This window comes from Bos grunniens, chromosome 6 (genome assembly GCF_055505025.1).
Source record: "Bos grunniens cultivar Pamir isolate PY7600 chromosome 6, Bosgru_T2T1.0, whole genome shotgun sequence".
In the NCBI taxonomy this organism is placed as follows: Eukaryota; Metazoa; Chordata; class Mammalia; order Artiodactyla; family Bovidae; genus Bos; species Bos grunniens.
In genome coordinates, this window is record NC_141170.1 from 51342543 (window position 1) to 51358198 (window position 15656).

Consider the following 15656-nt stretch of genomic DNA (forward strand, 5'->3'; position numbering starts at 1 on the left):
TTGTAAGGCCTCCTCAGACAGCCGTTTTGCTTTTTTGCATTTCTTTTCCATGGGGACGGTCTTGATCCCTGTCTCCTGTACAATGTCACAAACCTCCGTCCATAGTTCATCAGGCACTCTATCTATCAGATCTAGCCCCTTAAATCTATTTCTCACTTCCACTTTATAATCATAAGGGATTTGATTTAGGTCATACCTGAATGGTCTAGTGGTTTTCCCTACTTTTTTCAATTTAAGTCTGAATTTGGCAATAAGGAGTTCATGGTCTGAGCCACAGTCAGCTCCTGGTCTTGTTTTTGTTGACTGTATAGAGCTTCTACATCTTTGGCTGCAAAGAATATAATCAATTTGATTTCAGTGTAAACAGTGTCAGACTTTATTTTTTTGGGCTCCAAAATCACTGCAGATGGTGACTGCAGCCATGAAATTCAAAGACGCTTACTCCTTGGAAGAAAAGTTATGACCAACCTAGATAGCATATTCAAAAGCAGAGACATTACTTTGCCAACAAAGTTTCGTCTAGTCAAGGCTATGGTTTTTCCTGTGGTCATGTATGGATGTGAGAGTTGGACTGTGAAGAAGGCTGAGTGCCAAAGAATTGATGCTTTTGAACTGTGGTGTTGGAGAAGACTCTTGAGAGTCCCTTGGACTGCAAGGAGATCCAACCAGTCCATTCTGAAGGAGATCAGCCCTGGGATTTCTTTGGAGGGAATGATGCTAAAGCTGAAACTCCAGTACTTTGGCCACCTCATGCAAAGAGTTGACTCATTGGAAAAGACTCTGATGCTGGGAGGGACTGGGGGCAGGAGGAGAAGGGGACGACAGAGGATGAGATGGCTGGATGGCATCACTGACTCGATGGACGTGAGTCTTAGTGAACTCCAGGGGTTGGTGATGGACAGGGAGGCCTGGCGTGCTGCGATTCATGGGGTCGGCAAAGAGTCGGACATGACTGAGCGACTGAACCAACTGAAGAATGGTATGGTCAGATTTAAGTCTTCCATTTTAACATTTGTTTTCTGTTTGTCCTGTTTTTGTTCCTTTATTCCACCTTTCCTGCCTTCTTTTAGACTATCTGAACTAAATTATAACTTAGCTATTTTCTCTCTCTCTTAATTACAATATACACACTCTAGGGATTACAATATACATAGCTAAACTTTCACTGTCTATTTAGAGTTAGTATTTTGTCTATTAGTCTAATAGAGTTAGAGTATTTAGCGTTAGTGACAAAATACTAACTTGCAGCTCTACAGTTCTCTTTATTCTTACAGTTGTCGTATGTATTAATGATAAATACACTGAAAACTTTTGACAAAGTTACAGCTTTTGCTTACAACAGTCATACAAATTTTAAAGAACTTAGAAAATTTTTGTTTTTACCCACATAAAGTTGGCTTTAAGCTCAACATTCAGAAAACTAAGATCATGGCATCCAGTCCCATCACTTCAGGGCAAATAGATGGGGAAACAGTGGAAACAGTGTCAGACTTTTTTTTTCTGGGCTCCAAAATCAGTGCAGATGGTGATTGCGGCCATGAAATTAAAAGACGCTTACTCCTTGGAAGGAAAGTTACGACCAACCTAGACAGCATATTGAAAAGCAGAGAAGTTACTTTGCCAACAAAGGTCCGTCTGGTCAAGGCTATGGTTTTTCCAGTGGTCATGTGTGGATGTGAGTTGGACTATAAAGAAAGCTGAGTGTCAAAAAATTGATGCTTTTGAACTGTGGTGTTGGAGAAGACACTAGAGAGTCCCTTGGACTGCAAGGAGATCCAACCAGTCCATCCTAAAGGAGATCAGTCCTGGGTGTTCATTGGAAGGACTGATGTTGAGGCTGAAACACCAATCCTTTGGCCACCTGATGTAAATAGCTGACTCATTAGAAAAGACCCTGATGCTGGGAAAGACTGAGGGCAGGAGGAGAAGGGGACGACAGAGGATGATGGTTGGATGGCATCACCGACTCAATGGACATGGGTTTGGGTGGACTCTGGGAGTTGGTGATGGACAGGGAGGCCTGGTGTGCTGCGGTTCATGGAGTTGCAAAGAGTCGGACACGACTGAGTGACTGAACTGAACTGAATGAACATTTATGCTGCTTTTCCTTTGTTCTTGCAGTTCTAAATTTCCCCCTGGCATCATTTTCTTCAAGTCTGCAGATTTTATATAAAGTCTTAGTTTTCCCTCACCTGAAAATGTCATTTTGCTGTGATTACTGTCCAGTGTGTAGAAATTTGAGTTGATTATTCTTTTTCACCACTTTAAAGATCTTATTCACTATCTTCTGGACTCACAGAAATCTGTGATCATTTAAATTGTTGTTCTACCATACATAAGGTGTTTCAATCTAGCTGCTTTCAGGACTTTTCTCCTTTGTCTCTGGTGTCAGCATTGTAATTACGTCTGTCTATTTCTGAGTTTTTGCTTTTTGAGTTATAAAGTTTAATTCACTTCATTGTGTCTTAGTGTGGTTTTATCTTATCAACCCAGATATGTTCAGTTAACTGAGATTCTTGAAATCTGTATGTCTTTCATCAAATTTGGGAACTTTCATTCATTACTTCAAATAATTGTTCTGTACCTCTCTCTTTCTCTTCCTTTCTGGTATCCTAACACTGGTGTGCTAGAACCAGCTTATGAATACACTCTTGGAATGGAACTCATTCATATGTAGGGTGCTTACTGTAAGACTCCACAGAGAAGAGGCAAAGGGAGCAGCAGGAGTATCAAGGAGTGTGGGTTCTAGAGCGCAGGCTCAGCAGTTGTGACACATGGGCTTGTCTGCTCCATGGCACGTGGGATCTTCCCAGACGGGATTGAGCCCGTGTTCCCTGCATTGGTAGGTAGATTCTTAAATCACTGGACCATCAAGGAAGTCCCTACAAAAGACTTCTTTTTGAGAGTGAGTCCAGTGAAACAAATGTTGGGCCTTTTGATACTGGTCCTCTGGTTCCTGAGGCTCTGCTTATTTTTCCAATCTTTTGTTGCTCTGTTCTCCAGGTTTAATAAATTCTATTGATCTGTCTTCAGTATCACTGACTTTCCTGTCATCTTTAGTTAGCTCTTGGATCCATCTACCAACTTTTTAAATCTTCAGTTTTTCAGTTCTAAAATTTCCATTTAAAAAAAAAATGTACTTGTTCAGAGATTCTACAGTTTCATTCATCTCAAGGGTGTTTTCCTTTATCTCATGTTATAGTTATAATGGCTGCCTTAAAATCTGAAAATTGTAACATCTGGACCATCTTGGTGTTGACATTTACTGTCTTAACTTCTTGAGAATTGATCTCATTTCTCTGGTTCTTTGTATGTTGAATAATTTTGGATTATATGTTAAATACTTTGAATATTATTTAGACTCTAGGTCCTGTTAAAATGTTCTGGAGAATGTTGATTTTGTTTGTTTAAACAAACAACCCAGACAGGTTCAGAATGCAACTTCTGTTCCATCTTCTGCAGCCTGTGGTTCCAGTGTCAGTTTACAAAGGCTTTGTTATGCTATGTGGGATCAACCTCACACACACACTGCTCAGTAGTTATGCTGTGTCATAATTAGCGGTTTAAATTAGTTCACTTCTCAAAGGCTTTGCTGTGCCACTTTGGGTCTGAGTATGTGTACTGCAGGGGTAAGCTTAGAGCTTACACTGATTAGTTCGGATTAAAACACAATAAAGGACCCCTCTCTCTGGGCTCTCTTTCTAGTTTCCTCCTTACCCCAAAGGGTGCCTTTGCTTTTCCTCTGACCAGATACAAAGGTTCTCTCAGAATTTTAACACCATCACTATCACTGTGCAGTTGCCACAACTCAGTTCACCTTTAGGACAAAAAGTAGAGAAAAATGGATATTATTCTCACTCTTTAGACTGCAGAGGTTCTTTTCCCATTTTCTCTATCAGAAAAATAGGGTTTCCATCAATTTCAACTGCTTGCTACCAGGGCTTAATGGGGTGCTTAACAGTGACAAACCATGAAAGAAAAGCAAAAATAAAAGTCCCCAACAAGCTCTAGCTTCCAAGAGCTTTTTATTTTTCCCCTTTTTTTTTGGGGGGGGGCAGGTCGGGGGCAGGGTTCCTTTCATAGGTTTTCCCTCAGAATTTTCTCTGGTTTAACCTATCAGAGGAGCCATCATGACAGCTCTGCTGGGTGCCTTCTCTGAGGACAGGGCCAAGATAAAAGAGGAAAAAACCACTAATTTCTCTGAGTCTCTTCTCCAGGTTTGACTGTCCTCTCACACCACCTGCTTTTGTTTGTATTTCTGTGTCCACAGGTAGGTACCTTATGCATTTTGTCCAAAATTTTTAGTTGTCAGTAGGAGAAAAACCTTTTGAGAGCTTGCTCTGTCTTAATTATCTCTGAAGTCCAAATCTGCAATATTTTTAAGAGACTTAAACTGGAAACAACCCAATTGCTCTTCAACATTAGAATGGACAAATTGTGATATATACAATGGCATATGACAATTACAATGACCTACAGTAATATCAACATGGGTGAATTTCACATTAGCTTTGCTGTTTAGTCCTTGAGTCAGAGAAATGCTATTTTTAGCCTTTAATCAAAATGACAGGCAGAAAAAATTACAGAGTATGGTTTGTTGTTCAGTCGCTAAATTGTGTCCAAGGCTTTGTGACTCCATGGACTACAGCACACCAGGCTTCCCTGTCCTTCACTATTTCTCAGAGTTTGTTCAAACTCATGTCCATTGAGTCAGTGATGCCATCCAACCATCTCATCCTCTGTTGCCCCCTTCTTCTACTGCCCTCAATCTTACCCAGCATCAGGGTATTTTCCAATGAGTCGGCTCTTGGCATCAGGTGGCCAAAGTACTGGAGCTTCAGCTTCTCTGGTTACATTTAGATAAAGTTCAAAAATAGGCAAAACTTAAATAATAATGTTGGAAGTCAGGATACCTGTTATCTTTGAAGAGGAAGGAAGTAGTGATTGGCAGATGGCATTAGGAGAGCTTTTTGGGTGCTCTTAAGAGTCTAACTCTTGCCTGCATGGTGGTTATACATATAGTAACTTAGTAATTCACTCAGCTGAACATTTGTTTTGTACGCTTTTCTGTACATATTTTATGTGCCAATTTAAAAAACACATTAACTCTTCCTTCAGGTGGCAGATGACAGAACCTTAGCTTAAATCAATCTGTGTATTAAGGGGAATTTATAATAAGGATACGAGGTGTTTCGTGGAATTCAAGGTCAGGAATGATACTGGGCTGCATGAACATGACCCAGGGGATCCAATACTATCAGAACCTGGCCTCTCACCACAAATGTAGTTGAGGAAACATGACCACTGACATGAAACAACCATTCTATATGGTACACAATGAGACATTTTGGGGGTGTAACTATTGTTTTGTTTACTAAAGACAAGGCCTACCTATTGGAGACAGCACCACTTTTAGGGAAAATGGTCTTCCCTCATTCTATCCATATGGTTTCTCACAAGAGATACATGTTTTTTACTTAACCCCAATCACCTGCCATAGTCAACAAGCCCAGTAATGGGCACCTGACCTGTGCTGGGGAATAGTATTCCTAGACGTTTTATTCTTGGGGCCAGTGCTCTATTGTTAAATAGGCATGCTTGGGGTAGGGTGCAGAAATCTGCATTTTAGCAGCTTGTCAGATGATTCTGAAGTTTGAAGACTCTCATCTAGACTATCTTGATTCTTCATTTGGCTGTGTCCATTTCTTCAGAGGTGTTTTGTTTTGAAACTGGAATTGTATTCAACCAAAACTGTCAAGTCATGGCTTGGTAGGCTGTGTGTATGTGGGGGGCAGGGGGCTCAAGTGTCAAGAAAAGAAACTATATAAAGAATATGAAAATACAGATGTGGGAAAATTTTGGAATATTTGTATATTTTTCCTGGAACTTTTTTCTCCCCTAGCAGAATCCATCTGAACGATGGCAGTCCTCAGTGACCTCAGAGTTAAGAAAAAGTTACAATGTCAATCATGAAAATGATCCCAATTTCACTGGGAAGGAAAAAAACAACATCCTTAAATTTAAGTGGCTGATTACCTATGGAGTAAATGCTTTTTCTTCTTTATAAATTTACTCTATTCCTCCATTTTTCTGTAATAAACATAATTTTTCATAACAAAAGACAGCTGATGTTATAAAGATACAGTGTATTTATTTTTAATCAAGGAATATCTATAATCAGGAACCGAGAAATGTGTCAAGCTTTCAATAAGCAGTTAATGTACACCTCTGTTTCAAGAGGAAACTCATGTCAGTATTGTTTAAGTGAAAAGTATTTCCTCATCTTAAACAGAAGACTTCTTACCCTTCCACTTAATACGGGTTTCCTCCACTACTGAAGGTGAGAGCGTTTCTATGAAACTTTCCTGAGCTGAAATGGCATAAAGTGAAGAAACAATTATCTGAGGACACATCTTGCTAACAGAGACACAAATCAAGTAAAGCACAGATGCTCACATGGTTCCAAGCTATGGTGGCTTGAGACGCTGAGTAGCTCCCAGTGCAGGGGCTTCACGTGTTGGGCTCACTGTTCTCTGCAAAATAAACACTGAACACTATATTTGCTTTCACCCTTTTTTGTAAAAGCAAAAATCCTCTTTGAACTTCTTTTGGTTAGTAAAAAGAGGTACAAATAGGTCTTTCAAAAAAGTGAAGTGGCATACAGTGAACCTTTGAAATGTGGGAGATACCTGTTATTTTATTTTTTTGAGATACCTGTTATTTTATAACCATGTTAAGGTCAGCACTTAAATCTTTATTTCTGGGAGGAGGGATTGCAGGATCCAAAGGTAAAATGTGGGATCATTTTCCCTTTTATGTTTCTTAATATTTTCAGTTAAGTAAAAAGTAATGAGCCTATTATTTTCAAAATCATTAGAAATAAAGCTTTCTTCCCCTCTATCTAAAAAGAAAACACTGAAGTTACCCAGTATAAAGAACTGGTTTGAAATTAGAATACAGTTAATACTTTTAACTGAGTTGTATTAAGTTAGGTCCATGAGGAAAATTTGTTCCATTTTTTACCAGTAAACAGAAGGCCATTTAGTCTGCTCAGACTTATTCAGGATCATTAAAAATATGTTAGTGGTTGCTAACTTTGGCTTCATGCTCATATGAACACACTTTTTTCCTCCAAGTTAGTTTCACTATCATTTATTTTGCTTTTGCGGCTCAAAGCTAAACTTGGATATAGCAAATAATTCACAAAAACCACCATATATATTTTTCTGTTGCACTGGGTATATAAAAAGCTTAAGTAAACTTTTCATTCATGAATTTACAAGTATAATGACATTCAATTTTAAATGATTCTTTAAAAAAAGATTCTTAAAAGCTTTTAGATTGACTTGGGAGAAAAGTCAAGCATGAAGGTGTCATGTCTCTACAACTCATTAATGAGACCAATTTTAATACAGAGAATGGTGAAAACTTCCAAAAGGGATGCAGGGAACTAATAAAACAATATACAATTCTTGATTTTTTTCCCCATTCACCCATAAAAGAAAGATACACATGATCAACTGGAGAAGGCAATGGCAACCCACTCCAGTACTCTTGCCTGGAAAATCCCATGGATGGAGGAGCCTGGTAAGCTGCAGTCCATGGGGTCTCGAAAAGTCAGACATGACTGAGCGACTTCACTTTCACTTTTCACTTTCATGCACTGGAGAAGGAAATGGCAACCCACTCCAGTGTTCTTGCCTGGAGAACCCCAGGGACGGACGGAGCCTGGTGGGCTGCCGTCTATGGGGTCACACAGAGTCGGACAGGACTGAAGCAACTTATCAGCAGTACATGATCAACTAAATAAATATGCATATTTGGTTTGAAAAGGTATTAATTTTCTCTTCTGGACACTTTTTTTAAGGTTGTTTTTAAAAAAGGATTCATTTATTTGACTGCACTGGGTCAGTGTTCTGGCCTGTGGGATCTTCCATTGTGGCACGTGGGCTTCACAGCATATGGGATCTCAGCTCTCCGACCAGGGATCGAACCCCTATCCTCTGCATTGCAAAGGGAATTCTTAACCACCGGACCACCAGGGGAAGTTCCTGGAGCCTCTTACATAATGGTGTTTTTGCTAGTTTATGTATGCTATCTTTTTTTTAACTAGATAACAATTCACAGCAAGTTAAAAAGTTATAGGAATGTACCAGTTTTGAGTAAACTACAAATTTCACCCTTCAAAATCCATATACGAAGTAATTAGGACAGAAAGAATACAGCATGATATATTCCAACCTCACAGAGATCAAGTCCGAAAGGACAATGTGACTTGGGTTGCGTTTAGAAAAAAAAATCAACTGAGATATTTATTATTACCAATTGTAAGCAACTGGCGAAAAGGAGGGTAGATCTTACTGTACCCAGAAATTAATAAAACACTTGAAAAAACAAATATAAATTTAATAATAAACATTATGGTCAGGTTGTTTATTAAGGAGGCAACCACACATACAAGTTCGGCTATAGAAATGTTTGCAAATCAAACTTCATGTGATCTAAAAGGACCATGCGTAATGTCAAAAATGGACGCCTGTACATTCAATAAAAAGTTAAATATACATAGTCTAGATCATTCTAGAGTTATACAAACATCTGGGGACACATATGTATCTTATTTCCTTCAGAAAAACGTTTTTATAAAAGTGATGTATTGAGATAATAATTTTAAAAAGTATCTGACAATTATGAATGGTCCCCAGTATTACAAAATGTGATTTTCAGGGTATGAAAACCAAAAAAAGCCAACCCTTCAGAGTGTTTTATATTATACAAACAAGTTTTGTAGAAAAATGATCCAGCAAATGCTTGAGTTAAGAATATTTATATTTTTCCAATTCTTTACACTTTTATTAACACACTTACAAAAAAATAACATTCAAACACTGAAAAATTAAATAACTTTGGAAGCAGAGCTCATAGCCTTCTGCTCACATATAAGTGACAATTCTGGGCTGTTGGCACAAAAAAATAATCAACATTCATAAAACCCTTACTACTATATATCAAACATAAGTTAAAATCATAGGCACTAGTTTATCAAATCCACATTTCATCTGTAAGAGTAACCACAGCGAATCCTTATATTTTTCCCAAACAGAAAAATTGGCAATACACAAAGGCTTTCTAGTAAAAAGGCAATTTTTCTCTTTAGGAAACTAAAAGCCAATAGTCTGTGGTGGTATAACAGCAGGTAAAATAATACTTTACCTAACTCAGATCCATCATGTTCTTAACAAGTGATGAAAATTTTAATTAAAGAAAAATAGACATTTTTTTTTCTGATGCAGCCATTAAAAAAAAAGTTAAATAACCTGAATATTCCTTTTGAAAATCTAACTTAAAAATGTAATGGGTGTTTTGTAAGAGTTAAAATTCCTTTTAATTATTAGATTGCAGCATTTTTTTTTTTTGCAATGTTGCACTGAAAACTGAGACCTATTTTTCCTCTTGTGTATACGTGGTTTAAAAGAGACAATGGCTAGCTCTTTTACTTACTTAGATTTTTACAAGAGATACCCCTCTACCCGAAACAGATGCATTATCTTCTTCTGAAAAGCAACATTTTTAAGTTCATCATTATATGTGGAATTCTGGCGCCATCCTTTCCTGACCCACCCCCATCACCCTCAAATCCAAGAATAAAATTTCTTCCTTGCATTATACACCAAAATACACTAGCACTGGCAGTTTAAACTTCCAGCAGCTGTGCTAACTGAATGACTCCTTACTGGTCAAGCTAATAAAGACTACCATGATGTCCATCATGGCAGAACAGCGGTCTTGATCTTAAAAGTTTTATCCTTCTCTCAACCTATAAACCTCAGTACTATCCTGAATATAAGCTTCCCATTTCTCTCTCAATTTCTTTTGCCAACTTACAGAATGTCTTTGACTAACAGAAGATGAACATATGTTCAAATATCTAAAATCCTTTAATGACCTGACTGCCAATATTTTAAAGCTCTACAAATTAAATATTTTAAAACAGACCTCACCATGAAAAAAATGAGAAGTCTGCAGAAGATGGAAGCTTTAGTCTAGTAATAGTCAAATAAAATCCAAATTAGTTATTTCTAGGATATATATAAGGGCCATCACAGAGCAAGTGTTTAACAGGTTAGAGTCACATGTAGTAGGTTTCATTTGTACCCCCAAATCCCAAAACTGACGTCAGACAGAATCTAAAAGGGACAGTATTTTCAAAGGGTGTTTTGAAACAGTTGCTCAGTTTAAAGCAGATAAACTTAAATAGGATTCAGCAGGCTATAATTTCCCACCACATAATAGGCTGCTAGGTCAATTAATACTAACAATACAACTGTCATTACCAGAGTTTTTGAACGTTAAGTGCATAGATTACACCCCCTCCCCCTTATTGTATGGTTTTGTTCCAGGTTATAAGCACTGAAGTGGTGTTATTTATATCAAGAATAAAGACACATACTACTTGCTCTTTCCCATCATGGAAACCTGCTAATGAAAACAAGATCTCTTAGTCCTGTAACAGATAACAGCATGTGAAGAAGTTGGCTTCAATAGCAAAGGCTATCTTTCCTGAGCCAGGAGCTATAAAGTTTAGAAAGATTGTACAACTGATATTAAGCCCTTTTGGCAATCAAAACAAACACACAAAAGTCTGATATGTCAATGCAACATGATGGATGCACGGTGTAACACTGTCTGGTGGTGGTGATACGTGAGCTACATCCAAAACTTAAGATTAAACAAAATGACAATTTTTCTAATGAATCTGTGAAAATAATTTATAGGATTCTCCCAAATTTAGGTACTGTGTTTTAAATCTCTAGCCCAGGTTTCTTCCCACCCTGTCCCCTTCCATCTCAATCTAGTTTCCTGGAGTACTAGTGAAACATTGTAATTAGTCAGAATATTAGTTCTCATTAACACAAATATTTATTGATACTATGTATACAGTAACTTAGGTTGAATGTGAAGTTTTGGATAGCTAGAATTCACCTTGTGCACAAAGGTATGCTCTCATTTACAGATGGGCATTTCTCTTTGGCATCCATTAGTTTTTTGCCCAGATATTGGCCTCTGTCAAATATTAAAAAATCAATTTAGTTGCTATTAAATAAAACTAAAAGTGATTCCATGGAGAGTGATTGTATGATTACCAAACACATCTGATGTTAAATGTCATTAAAGTGCTGTTTGATCATCTCTGTCAATTTGTGCTAATTAAGACAGAGAGGGCTGGGATTTTATAAATCCCAAGAGTCTTATCTGAACAGTCTGCATATAAAAGTTGTCTTTTAGCCTGGTGAAGGGGTATCCATGAAGCTGTGGACCTCTGCATTCTTGTCTTTGCTGGTCAGTAACAGCCATCTTTCCAACTGTCATCTTTCATGCTGCCATAGGTTTTAGGAGCTGGCAAGGATCTGAAATAAAGCAATTTTACAGAATGATTTGCAAGGTTTTATGGAACATTACCATGCTATCTTCCACGCATATCAATTACTTTGTAGGTTGCAACACAATCCAATGTTCCAGGGGACTGCTGAGATCAAAGCTCTAAACAGCTATTAGCACGACCATTCTACATCAGGCATGTCCACAACTTTAAGTTTTACTGGGCATCAGGTAACTGCACTAACCTCTTTTTTGTTAACATAGACACTGCAGTAAGAGAAAAGACTGTCTTGTCTTTTCCAACCAAATGGATGACCAAACTTATTACTTACTTATTTGAGGGGTAAACTGATGAATGTGTTATCAGTGGCACAGTGTCACCATCATGAGAGAGGCAAAAGGGGACAGAGCTTAAAAGGACTCTGAAGTCAGACATACTTGGAACTGTATGTTGCTAGTTGAAGTCTCAGGCAAATTACTTAACTTCATTAAATTTTAATATTCTCTGAAAAATAGGCATAACAACAGTACCTATATGTCTAATGCTATAGTAAAAATTAAGTAAGGTGTGCATGTGCATGCTAAGTCGCTTTAGCCGTGACCGACTCTGCGACCCTATGGACTGAAGCCTGCCAGGCTCCTCTGTCCATGAGATTCTCCAGGCAAGAATACTGGAGTGGGTTGCCATTTTTTCCTCCAAGGGATCATCCTGACGCAGGGATTGAAAAACTGTTGTACTCTACTGAACTCAAAAATGTAATATATTATCTTAGAAATAAAAGAAGTATGGTTAATTCAGTTTCAATGCTTAAGGCACAAAAGCACTTCTTTCATGCAAATAAATATTTCAAGTTTAATACATTCAACACCTAATGATGGTGGTAAGCACAGTCCTTACCACCATATCTGAAAGGTACAGATATGACTACATATATGTGACTCCCAATCTGGGTAGGCTCAGAATCATCTGAAGATTAAACAAACAAATTTAAAAAACAGCATACCTACAGATCTGGGGCTTCACACCAGATCTACTTTGTGGGCAAAACTCAGCCTCTATATTTACATAAACTCCACAGAACATTCTGAACTGTAGTGAGATTTGAAAACCAACATCCTGGATTACACACTCAGACCTGACAGCTACAAGTTGTATCTTAAATCTCATTGTAGGTTCTACTATGCTTTTAATATCTTTACTGAATCTCATTTATTCAAAATGAACAAATACCACAACCGGATGGAGTGGTTCTAACAATTTTTCCTAGGAATTCACCAAGATGCTTAATCATACCAGGCATCTGGGCAAATTTAATCTGAATCAAAGTGATATAATACCCCAATGTCCCAAGTGAGAATTTCTTGAAAGTAATGTTTTATTCAAATTTTAATGATTTTAGTGGGAACCCACTAGGACTCCTGATCTTCACTATCAGAACTGAAGGTAATTCCTGTCTACCCACTTTCCTATACTCAAGAAGGTCAAAACAGAGTATTTGCCACTTACCTGCGAACAGGCTGTGCAAGTTTGCTGCGAGGCACTGGTATACCCCCAGCAGAAGGGGCACTGGGTCTGGGCAAGCCACTTCTCATCACAGTTGTCCCTGCAGGTCTGGTTAGAGTAGTGCTGTTGATATTGCTGGGAGGATTTGCTGGGACTGTGTTCTGAACCATGGGAGGCCCAGGTGAGGAAGTGGTTTGCATGAGTTGTGTTGTTTCTTGGCTACCAGGAGAACCAGAGCCATGGTTACTAAATGCTTTTACTGGTTGCCGAAGAGCCAAAGGAGATGGTGCTGCAGGGGAGCGGAATTTACCTGGAGAAGGTACTGCAGAATGGCAAAGAAAAATCAACGTTTTCAGTGGAAATCAAGTGCAAGTGAAACTGCTGCTTTATGACTGGGCACCAGTACATCTGTATTCCTGAAAATTCACTCTATAGAAATGCAAGGAGTAAAGAATATTTCTTGGGTAATATATACATTTACATAAAGATCACTAGCAGCTCTTAAGTAACCAAGTCCTTACTCAGAGGACTGTAACTATCCTTGATAACAGTGTTTTAATTTTTAACTAGGTGAGCTAGGAATCCACAATAACAGAAAAGACACTGCAGCATTCTGTTTCAGCACGGCAACCAACCTAAGCCACATTGTAGAGGTGAAAAAAGTGCTGGCTACTAGACGGTTGACTAGAATTTCAAACACACTTTCCCCTCAAAGAAACAATCATGTAAACATGTATCAAGTACCTGGAAAGTAAGTCCTCTCTCATCCACAGTGTAACTTAAATCTTAGAAACTGAACCTGCTTCTGTTGTGCTTCAGCAAGTAAGGAAGTTAAAATCTAGGGGCACATCAAGAACTATATGAAGTCATAGGATAGAGACGCTATGTTTTGCTGGAATGTCAATTCTACTAAGTAGTTAGTTAAAAGACATTATTAAAACAAGTAATGATATACAAAAGAATTAAATGTACAATTGAAGTAATTTTTGTCAAAATAAGACTTCAAAATAAATTTTATTATTGTGGTGGTCCCTTAGCATTGTAAGCTCAGATGTTGCGGGATTCATTTGTCCTTTCCTGCTTATTCTATTTGGATAAATCACCTCTGGAAGGTTTCTTCAAATACCTATGAATGCCTACATACAATATAGATAAAAAAATATTACCTTAATATGCTTTACCTAACAAAGAACTCTGGGGTGGGGGTTCAGAGTGAATGATAGATGGGGATAAGGGAGGAGAGTTCAGAGGAAAAGGGAGAAAGAAATCAGAGTCACCCTATTCTCTCTGAACCTGCATTACTTTGCCTAAGATATGAATAGAGAGAAAGCTTGACTGTGTATCAAAATCCCAAGGAACATTAAAAGGAGGGGGAGAGGGGCCCAAGTACCATCCCCAGAAAATCTAGTTTGGAATGAAATCAATATACTTATTTTAAAACCACAATAGGAGCGTCCGACCATGTTGACAAAAACAGGACAGGGCTTACCCTCCTGCTATAAGCACCTCTATAATTTGGGTAAGATACATAAAAACGATTTTCAAATATTGAACAACAGGCAGTACAGGACTGTAATTCCTGAGAGAAGGAAAATAAATGTGATGAGCTCTCTGGCTTTTTTTGGGGAGGGGATGGTGGTGGACTTTTTGGATTATAGAATGAGGAGGAGGATCCAGAGAATATCAAAATTATCTTGCTGAGTTGAGGAGACAAAAATTGGACTCTGAGGGGCAAAGTACCTTAGAGGAGGGAGGTGCTCCAGAAGACCTCTATAACTCAGGTCTGTTTGAACCTCTGCCTGAATACTGAGCTGTGCACTCACCAAGTAAAGCTCCATATGACTGAGCAAAGAAGGCATGTAGTAAACTGAACAGTTTCCAAAGCTTATACAGGACTAGGACACGTTTAAGTTTCAACCAGTTAGAGCAGAGAATCCTTGCCAAATATTCAGGGCAATCAGGGGACACTCTAAAAGGAATAAACTAGTTCTAGAATAAAACAACTCTAAATCCACTCTAACAAAACTCAACAAAAAGCCACTAAAGCAGGGATCAGCAGGTTACCACTCATGGGAAACTAAAATGCTTTTGTAAATAAAGTTTTATTAGAATATGGCAACATTTGTATGTTTATATTTATTGTCTATGGCTGCTTTCCAGCTACAAAGTAAAACAGTTACAATAGAGACCATATCACCCATGATCCTAAAATATTTACTATCTGGTTCTTTAAGAAAATGTTTGCTGATCCTTGCTCTAAGGATCACACTAATCTATAAATAACTGTTTACCAGAACAAAGTCCACACTATTTAAAATTAGATAACAAAATCCAGCATACAACATAAAACTTCACAATGTCTACTAACCAATAAAAACTAGTAGACATATAAAGAAACTGTAAAGTGATAACCAAAACTAGGCTAAAAATTAGTCAGGACAAACAGATTAAGAAGTCACAGGGATGACTGAGCTACTGAACTACTGTAATAGTTTATAAATACTATTATATACAAGCTTAAGGATATAAAAAAATATAAATATGAGATGAGAATTAAAAGATTTTTTGAAGAGCTAGATAGAACTTTTTAAAAAACTTTAGGAATTCTATTCTTATTATTTTTGGCTGCACCCTGTGGCTTGTGGAGAGAAAACAGACTTAAAAAAAAGTCTCCCAAGGCAATAAACATAAAAGTGAAAATAAACAAATAGGACATAATCAAACTTACAAGCTTTTGTATAACAAAGGAAACCATAAACAAAATGAATAAACA

General features: G+C 37.7%; 1 protein-coding gene across 4 annotated transcripts in view; it reads right to left on the minus strand.

The window, feature by feature from the left end:
- Window positions 1-10897: 10897 nt before the first annotated feature.
- SLAIN2 (SLAIN family member 2) overlaps window positions 10898-15656 on the minus strand; it is a 69152-nt gene continuing 64393 nt past the window's right edge. For all 4 annotated transcript variants that reach the window (XM_086405862.1, XM_086405861.1, XM_086405860.1 and 1 more), the window contains 2 exons: window positions 12887-13205; window positions 10898-11408 (listed from right to left, as the gene is read on the minus strand). In XM_086405862.1, the coding sequence (XP_086261988.1) occupies window positions 11342-11408; window positions 12887-13205 (386 nt within the window). In that variant the 3' untranslated portion in view covers window positions 10898-11341. The remainder of the gene's footprint in view (window positions 11409-12886; window positions 13206-15656) is intronic.